The following is a 10,213-nucleotide window of genomic DNA, read 5'->3' as shown; positions in this document are numbered from 1 at the left end:
AAATTAATTATTTGAAATGAAAGGTGCTTTTTAGCTTTTTATGGCACTTTTTTTAAAAAGCGCTGTCTTTTATCATTGTACCCAAAATTATTTTTGATCCAAAATCACTTCACAATCAGTAGAACAGAACATATTATAGACAATCAGTTCACACAATCAATAGAACATAAATCAGAACTCTGTAACTTTTTTAACATATATGTAACTCTGTAATTTACAACCTAAGTAACTACATTCAGATACATATATACAACCTAATTTACAACCTAATTACCTACATTCAGATACGTATATATATATAACCTAATTTACAACCTAAACTACATTCAGATCCATATGCATGTTCATATATTGTGTCCTATGATCATTTACATATAATAACTAACAGAATATACATTATATGCACTAGCTACCATATAATATTCAGATCCCTTGCCCAGCAGCAAGCTATTTCCCAGAAAATCAAATAATTTTCATGTCAAGCACGTACTGACACCATTCTTCCTTTAATTCCATCAGATCTTCCTCAGAATATGATGGACTGGAATTGGCAAAGTACTGCAATATAAAAATTGAACATATTATATTAAGTTAGTATCAAATATATAGATAATTTATATATGAAAATCATATAATGCAAATACCGTACCGTTTCTGGGATAATAGTTTTATTCTTCTCAACAATCTCCTTCATGAATCTCAATATGTAGTACCCACAGTCGATGTTATTTGTTTGACGAGGGCACTTTATTGAGATCCATGTAATGTTATTCGACTTCTGCTTCGACACTTTAGCACCTCTTTGAGCTCGATAAACTTTTAAGGCACTATCGAATGAATAAATGTGATTATTAGAGCATGAATATTTATATATATATATATAAATATTTATGCTCTAATAATCACATTTATTCATTCGATAGTGCCTTAAAAGTTTATCGAGCTCAAAGAGGTGCTAAAGTGTCGAAGCAGAAGTCTAATAACATTACATGGATCTCAATAAAGTGCCCTCGTCAAACAAATAACATCGACTGTGGGTACTACGTATTGAGATTCATGAAGGAGATTGTTGAGAAGAATAAAACTATTATCCCAGAAACGGTACGGTATTTGCATTATATGATTTTCATATATAAATTATCTATATATTTGATACTAACTTAATATAATATGTTCAATTTTTATATTGCAGTACTTTGACAATTCCAGTCCATCATATTCTGAGGAAGATCTGATGGAATTAAAGGAAGACTGGTGTCAGTATGTGCTTGACATGCAAATTATTTGATTTTCTGGGAAATAGCTTACTGTTGGGCAAGGGATCTGAATATTATATGGTAGCTAGTGCATATTATGTATATTCTGTTAGTTATTATATGTATATGATCATAGGACACAATATATGAACATGCATATGGATCTGAATGTAGTTAATTAGGTTGTAAATATATATATATGTATGTATCTGAATGTAGTTAATTAGGTTGTAATTATTATAGAGTTATATATATGTTAATTAAGTTACAGAGTTCTGATTTCTGTTCTACTGATTAAGTGAACTGCTTATTTGAATATGTTTTGTTGTTGTGTGCACTGATTGTGAACTGATTTTGGATCAAAATAATTTAGGATACAAAGATAAAAGATAGCGCTTTCTAAAAAAAATGCCATAAAAAGCTAAAAAGCGCTTTTCATTTCAAATAATTAATTTACAGCGTTTAAAGAAAAAAAAAACATTTTACAGCGCTTTTTGTAAAAAGCGCTGTAAAATGTTGTTGTAAAGCGCTATAATGGTGTACATTTTACAACGCTTTCTTGAGAAAGCGCTTAAAATGTACAACAAAAACGCTGTAAAATGCAGACCCATAATTTCATATAATGGGTGTGCATTTTATAGCGCTTTCTCCAAAAAGCGCTGTAAAATGCAAACCCTTAATTTCATATAATATGGGTGTGCATTTTACAGCGCTTTCTCAAAAAAGCGCTGTAAAATGCACACCTATAATTTCATATAATGGGTATGCATAGCGCTCTAAAAGCAGACCCATAACTCATATAATGAGGTGCATTTTACAGCGCTTTTTTGAAAAAGCGCTGTAAAATGTGCATAACAAGCGCGCGTTATATTTACATGTTTTATAGCGCTTTTTTAAAAGCGATGTTGTATCTTTTACAGCGCTCGATTCCACAGCGCTTGTTTTTTTGAAAAAGCGCTGTAAATGGATTCATAAAAGCGCTGTAAAATGCAGTTTTTCGCGTAGTGTTAGTTCAATATTCTCATCACGGTTTAGAACATCACAATCATCATCATCACATAAACTCATCACAAATTTATAGCATCTCTATCATCAATCAAACATTATCACATAAACTTATCACAAATTTATAACATCACAATTATTAATCGTACATCATCATCATTACATAAAATTATCACAACACATTCATCTTTTGTTATCACATCACATAAACTCATCTAATCACACACATATATATATAAATTTAATTCGACACCCAATATCACAATAATATCAATATCACAAATTCAAAGAAATTAAATCAATCAACACCATACAAATATTTCTATTCTATATTTTAATCTCACAATTTTTATATTTGCACAATTTATCCCTCAAAGGGCTACTTCCGTATGTGGCGAGCCCATGCGCCTCCTCCAAGATTCTTGATTTAGGAGCATCTCATCATATGACATGCAATGATAAATCTTTTGTGTCTGTGAAACCTGTCTTGTTGTGTCAGTTATGACTGCTGATGGCACTCCTATGCCACTAGCAGGCGTTGGTTCTGTCTCCACACCTAACATGTGTCTTTCTGATGTTTATTATATTCCTAATCTTACTTTGAGTCTTGCTTCTGTTAGTCAAATATGTGATCTCAGTTATTCGGTTATGTTTTGTTCCACTTCTTGTTGTGTGCATGATCCATATTCCGGGAGGTTGATTGGGACAAGTCATAGACAGGGGGGACTTTATGTTTTGGATGACATGCGACTCCCAGATACTGCAGTCTCAACAACTACTGCTGACTTATTATCTAGTTTTCGCTTGAATTCCTTATCTTTTAGTTTTTATTTATGGCATTCCCGCCTTAGACATGTTTCTGCTTCTAGATTAAAATATTTGGCTTCTACTGGAGCCTTAGGAAAGTTACAAACCTGTGATATCTCAAATTGTTGTGGTTGTAAACTTGCTAAACTTTTAGCTTTACCATTTAGTAAAAGTGTTTCCGTTTCATATGCGCCCTTTGATTTAGTTCACTCTGATGTTTGGGGTCCATCACCGGTTCTAACCAAATGTGGATCTAGATATTATGTTTCGTTTATTGATGATTACACTCGTTATTGTTTGGTTTATCTTATGAAAAATCGGTCTGAGTTTTTTGACATTTATCATATGTTTCGTGCAATGGTCAAAACTCAACATAATTCTATTATAAAGTGCTTTCGTTGTGATTTAGGTGGTGAATATACCTCTAATAAATTTTCTGAGTTACTTGCTTATCATGGCACCCTCCACCAAACATCTTGTACTGATACTCCTCAACAAAATGGAGTTGCTGAAAGAAAACATCGTCATATTATAGAGACTTCTGAACTAACCCATATTGATCCGTTTGGTCCTAATGATTATGGTTCTAGTGATTGTAATGTTGAGAATTGCATGACAAATACTAATACTCCACATGATGACATCCCTCTTGTCCCCCCGACTGTCCAACCACCTCATGCGATTGTTGATCCTCCTCGTTACCCCTCACGTCAACGTAAGTCTACTCCGTTACCTGATTTTGTATATTCCACTTACTCAACTTCGTTTGTTTCTTTCTTAACTTCTATTCACAGTTTGTCTAAGCCCTCTTCATATAAGGAGGCTGTTCTTGATCCTATTTGGTAGCAGGCTATGGTAGAAGAACTATCTGCATTGCACAAAATCAATACTTGGGCATTAGTACCTCTTCCTCCTGGAAAACGTGCTATTAGGTCTCATTGGGTATACAAGATCAAAACTAAGTCTGATGGGTCAGTTGAGCGAATTCTTCGTTATCTTCGAGGAACTCAATTTCAAAGCCTTCTCTTTCCATCGTCATCCTCATTAGAGTTACAAGCTTATTCTGATGTTGATTGGGCTGGTGACACCACAAATCGTAAATCCACCACAAGTTTTTGTATCTTTCTTGGAGACTCTCTTATTTCTTGGAAGAGTAAGAAACAAGACATTGTTTCTCACTTCTCTACAGAAGATGAGTATCGTGCTATGGCATTCACTACCGCTGAAATAATTTGGTTGCGTTGGCTTTTTTCTGATATGGGTATCTCTCTTTCTGAGCCAACTCCGATGCACTGTGATAACAAGAGTGCTATCCAAATTTCTCACGACTCGGTCTTTCATGAACGCACCAAACACATTGAGATTGATTGTCATCTTACTCGTCATCATCTTCAACATGGAACCATTACTCTACCGTTTGTCTCTTCTTCTTTACAGATTGTTGATTTGTTCACAAAGATGTTTTCCATTAAACGTTTTCGTTTTTAGTTGAAAAACTCTCGATGCTCCATGTTAATGCATCGTGAGTTTAAGGGGAGATGTGAGATAATGTTATTATATATTAGTAGTAAGAGTATTTTAGACATTTATATTCTTTTGTATATATACTCATTGTAACCCTATTAACTTAAGTTTGGTTCATTCTATGTTATGAAACCCTAGAGTGGTTGTCTCTCTTCTTTCTCTTTTCGTTGTTAACACTATTCAACATTCAAAACCAAGATAAGATTTTAAAATAGAAAAATCTTATAATAATTTTGTTTATCAATTTGCATTATAACATATTTTCCACCAAACTCCAAAGTAAACTAGAATATCAAGAACATTGTAAATGTGTAGAAATTAAAGAGTTAGAGTTAGAAAGATTCAAATACAATTTATACATATTCCTCTACTTTGTTCTCGCTCATAGAATACATTATGCTCCCAAGCAAATGAATAAGAGTTTTCTTCCTTTATTATTATTATTGCTAATCTTTATAGAATCATTCGATAGAAGTTACATACAATTTTATACCCGTCTCCTTCTTTCTTAAACGGTCTTCTACACATAACTTGGAATATCCTCCAAATTATGAACACAAGCTTATCTTCAAGATGAAGATCACACCTTAATTTTGCAGAACAGAGACCTAGGACTTTTCTGAAGAACTCCTTCTTCATCCCTCACTGTTGTTTGTCGCTTCACTACTCGATTGCAGACTCAACTAGATCAAGAAAGAGTTTTTAATCTATGATACGGTAAATGTTTGAATATGATGAATGAGTGAATTTTTGTGTGTTTAGAAATAATGAGAAAACTTCTTTTATCATTCTTGAAAGAGGTAATCAAATGAAAAACAATTTTAAGAAAAATAACCATTTTATAGCTACCATAATAAGCTTAAAACTATCAAACTTTAAGTGTGCTAAAGTTGTAAGTCGACTCATACTTGTTTGCAAACCAAAATATGAAGTCTGAAGGTGTGTGTGAGTCATCAATTCATAGGACTGTGAGACTCAAAAAAGTCTCTACCTTGTTGATGAGTTGATTCACACACTCTCACATTAAATTGATAGTCCCAAGACTTCAAAAAGTGAGTTCTTGAAATTCTTAAGACGATTCATAAATAGGAAAGTCGATTTTCAAAATTAAAAATAATTAATCACGTCTTTGATTACTAAATTTTTGTCATAATGTTACTCTTTTCCTTTTTCTTTTTAATTGTTATTTTAAGATTATTTTTATTTACTAAATACAATAAATATTATTAATTATAGTCATCTTATTTTTTTTTCCAATATACCTTTAACTAATCTTTAATATCTCATTTCACTTATGGTAGACTTTTTCAAAAAGGTTTAACAAAACGAGAGTTTTTAATCTAAGAAGATAATTAGACAAGAGATAAACTGACTAACAAACATTAAAAACATTATTTTTCATTCATCAGATCTAAATGCATGTAGTGCTAATAAAATAAATGGCCCAAATACTAAAAAGTCCAACAAAACAACAATTAAATTTAAAAATCAATTAATATAAATTTCTACATCTAACTTAAATCTAAATCTATTTAATCTAATTGCATGCTCTATCAATTTATTTTTTTATTTGAAATAAATAGCTGAAAATATTATTGACAAATTAATAGTAAATGTTAAATTAAAATTAAAAAACAATAGTTAATTAGAATAAAAATTATTGTGCCATAAAACAAACGTTTAAAAAAATTTAAAATGATTTGGAGAGAGTGGTATTTATTTTGTATAAGGGATTTACTTCAAAATTAAATTTATCATGGGTTTAATCTATATGCACATATAAAATATTTAATTTATTCAATTTACTAATATAGCTTATTCAGTGGTGGATCTTGATATGAAATATTACGGTGGTTGAAATTTTAAAATTTTAATAGATAAATAAAAAGTATAATATTATATTGCATATAATAAATTTAAGTTGTAAATTTATAAAAATATATTGGAGAGAGATAGTAAATTAAATTTTGGTTTATATTTTAAAAATTAAAAATTAATTGGAATTCAAGTTGAAAATTTTATTTTATTTTATAATTATAGTATTTTTTTTGTAAATTTTCTTACAAATTATTCAATTTATTTTTTATAATAGGCATCTGCATTATAATTTGGTCTACAAAAAAATTTATGTATGTGATCCAAATTAGTCTTAAAGATTTTGGAGACCTATTCTCATCTTAAAAATTGAGCCTAATAAAAAAAAAATACAATTTTAATAATTAAAAAATTAAGAAAATAAAATTTAGTCGATATACAAATATCAATCAATATTATACAATGAAAATCTACGCATACCAATCTACATGATCATGATGCATACCATTTGATTATGTTAATTCGTGTAAGCCATTTGATTAGGTTAATCTATGTAACAAAAAACTATAATTCAACTTATAAAAATAATTTTATTCATAAAATACACACCAAATTCCAAAATTACAACAACATACACCACAATATCAATATTAATTAACATATTTATTAACCACAATATCAATATTTATTTACATATGTCATGTCATATCTAGTCGCAATTCGTCATCGATTAACATATATTGAACCACAATTATCTTATAAATTTATATAATTTGGTTTTCACAACTTTGTCACAATTAATAATTATTCATTTTTCAATTTTTGTAAAATAAATATTTTTTTATTTATAAAATTTAACTATTTTCATACATTTAATCAAGTTCATGTATAAAAGTTTCCACCAAATTGTATGTCAGATTACATTTCTATATTTTAATTTGAGAACACCCTTCTATACTCATGCCCACAAATATATAGAAGATAAAAATGAATGTCTAATGGAATATGCGTAATTTTATAATTTTAATAAAGAAAATACAAATATCTGATATGCACATAATTATAGTCGGATGTTATTTAGTATACACAGTATATCAAATATGTCTATTTTTATTGATAAAATTATAACTAAAATGTTAGTAACTAAAATAAGAATAGTAGTATTTCAAAAAAAAATTATTGAAGAATGACAGATAAAATATCTCATATAATAAAAATAAAAATAATGATATTTTTAAAAATACATTTTCAGTAAAAAAAAAGAAGTTGAAATACATAAAATTTATGCATGTATTAATCACGAACCATCAACTGAATTCTTGTTGCAAGATGCCAAACATATCAGTTGGAGAGATATTCATAACTATTAATTAAATTGATTTTATTCAACAAGTAACATATTGCCTTGTGAAAACACAAAATATGTATACATAAAGAGATCAAAGAAACACGTAAATAACAACAAATATGTCAACAACTTGGTACTCTATGTGTTTGAATTTGACTAAATCAATCCACTCAAATATGGGACACCAGTTGGAGGAATCCAATCATCCCCACTCAAGAAGTTAGACACAGTGAAATTGGCAGCATCAGTAGCATTAATAACGTGATAACCAGGCCACGTCACCCGATTCGAAGTGCTTGAACTTGATCCTCTGTTATTATATTCTGCATAGTACAAAGTGCTCAACGCAAAAGAACCATTCCAATCATGCCAACCAGCAGGATTTATGAAACTATCCATGAAAGATTGCATAAAAATTGTCCTTGAGTATTCCTTCCATGGTCTCCCTAGGTATGTTTGAACAGTTCCAACTTTAGGAGCCAAATCATCTGCTGCTTTAATAGTTGCATTCTGTATAGAAGTTCCAGTGTTTTGATTTGGGTCAGTTCGACCTTGAGCTGTGATGGTGTTGAATTGTCCGGTGAGAGGAAGGCGGGGATAAATGTTACAATTTTGCAAAACAACTGCTGCATTTCCAAATATGAAGTCAACTGTTCCATAAATATCACATTCTCTATAAAATTGTCTTAAAGAATGTGTATACAATGTGTCTTGATACCCTTCAAAGCTACAACTATAGAAAGTCGACATATCTGCTCCACTTCTCAGTGCAACTGCTTGGTGTTTTCCTGGTCCGGCTGTATTGCGAAATGTTATGTTCACTGCCACAAAACCTTGACCAACCACGGCTGAAAATCCACATCAAACATCAAATTAGTAAAAACTTTGATCTATAAGTTATCTTCATGCATGCCATAAATTGGTAAATAATATAAATTAACACTTCCATCTAAAACTTTTGCTTACCAAATGTGGCTGAGTTGAATGTTGTGAAACCATCGTTAACGTTGTGATTTCCTGTGATAATTGTTCGATTGATTCCTTCTCCCACAAGCATCAAGTATTTTTTCTTTTTGTCTATAGATACATATTCTTGATACACACCTTCAGTGATAAAAATGAAGAAGTATCCATCACTGGCAACGGTGTTATTCGGTGCAGCAGCTATTGCATCATTGATAGTTGTAAAGTTTCCACTTCCATCTTGACTAACAACCACAACATCACTCACCACAACACTATCTTCATCAGTGGTAGTTTGAAGTAGTTTCCTCCCATGGTGTTTAGCTGAATCATAAATAGCACGTGCTCTATTTGACATTTTCAATGGTAAACGTCCATTTTTGAAATTCAAATGTCTACCATTTTGTGGCCATGATGTTCTTATTTTTTTCTCGGGAACCCAACCTTTTTTGAACAAGGCTAGAGTTACACTATGAAGCTTTATATCATCAGAGAGAGATGATGATAAATCATTCTTCACTCTTTGATCAGAACTTATAGTGTTTAGACCGTCCAAACATGTTTGTTGGTTAGTCAAAACAGCACTTAGGAAAGTTTCAAAATCTTCAGCTTGAGAAATTGGAAGAACATTACTAGATTGATTTGTTGTGGTATAAGTGTTTGATAAATATTCAAAACTTAAGTCAGCTAGAAATCGACAATCTTCTAGAGCACGAATTGTGGATTGAGACAAAGATGAACTACTTTGAAGATATGAGTTTATTGAGTTAATGAACTTACGAGATTGTGATAAGGATTTTCGAATAGAAATACGACCATAATCATAGATATTTCCATTTTGATTAACAAGTACATTTTTACAATAAGTTGGATGTATGGTAAAGCTGCAAATGGTTTCTAGTGGAACACCATTTGCTAATGATACAAATAACAACATGGAAAGAAGAAAAGCAATGATTTTGTGTTTGGAGGCCATTGGTATTTGAATGAGTGAATTAATAGTTGTTGTTATTAATGCAACTAAAGAGGAATGAATATAAGGTGTATGGCTTGTAGGGTTTATATAGAGGGTGAAGATTTTGTCGCATTATAATTATTATAGGATTTGAAGGAAAAAGTCAACTAGTTGCAAGAAGGAATTTTTCTTTGTATATTTGATGTTCATGTTTTGGCTACCGCTAATACATTCACCAAGAACCAACATTCTATTGTGAAATATTTAATTAATTAATTTGATTAGGAACTTAGAAGAAATTTTAAATATTCATCAAGTGCAATGTAACAGTGTGTATATGCATAGGCTACTTAGGATTATATTTATTTGTTTATGTCCATAAGGTTAGTTTGCTACACGACTTATCTTATAGCCGTGATTTATTATTTTAAATTATAGTTTAGTTTTCAAACTGTGTGGTTGGTTGCCAACAATCACACGACACAAATGAAAGAAAGATTTTCGACGAGACTAAATAAACGTGGATGCATATATTGTTTC

General features: G+C 30.6%; 1 protein-coding gene across 1 annotated transcript; it reads right to left on the bottom strand.

Moving 5' to 3' along the window:
- Positions 1-7,767: 7,767 nt before the first annotated feature.
- LOC101495953 (probable pectinesterase/pectinesterase inhibitor 7) lies at positions 7,768-9,749 on the bottom strand. The gene is made up of 2 exons (XM_004513353.4): positions 8,722-9,749; positions 7,768-8,603 (listed from the first exon to the last, which is right to left on the bottom strand). The coding sequence occupies exons 1-2, from the start codon at positions 9,692-9,694 to the stop codon at positions 7,912-7,914; spliced, it is 1,665 nt and encodes a 554-aa protein (XP_004513410.1). The 5' UTR covers positions 9,695-9,749; the 3' UTR covers positions 7,768-7,911.
- Between the last annotated feature and the right edge of the window lie 464 nt (positions 9,750-10,213).

The sequence above is a fragment of the Cicer arietinum genome, chromosome 5 (assembly GCF_000331145.2).
Source record: "Cicer arietinum cultivar CDC Frontier isolate Library 1 chromosome 5, Cicar.CDCFrontier_v2.0, whole genome shotgun sequence".
NCBI lineage: Eukaryota > Viridiplantae > Streptophyta > Magnoliopsida > Fabales > Fabaceae > Cicer > Cicer arietinum.
Note: the sequence above shows the minus strand (reverse complement) of the source record. Positions and strands in the feature narration are given on the sequence as shown.

What these genes read in the sequence shown, in the direction of transcription:
- LOC101495953 (XM_004513353.4), bottom strand. Translation starts at nt 9,694, where the DNA reads ATGGCCTCCAAACACAAAATCATTGCTTTTCTTCTTTCCATGTTGTTA. An exon ending in ATTCAACTCAGCCACATTTG is followed by an intron (nt 8,604 to 8,721) that starts GTAAGCAAAAGT and finishes GTGGATTTTCAG; the next exon opens with CCGTGGTTGGTCAAGGTTTT.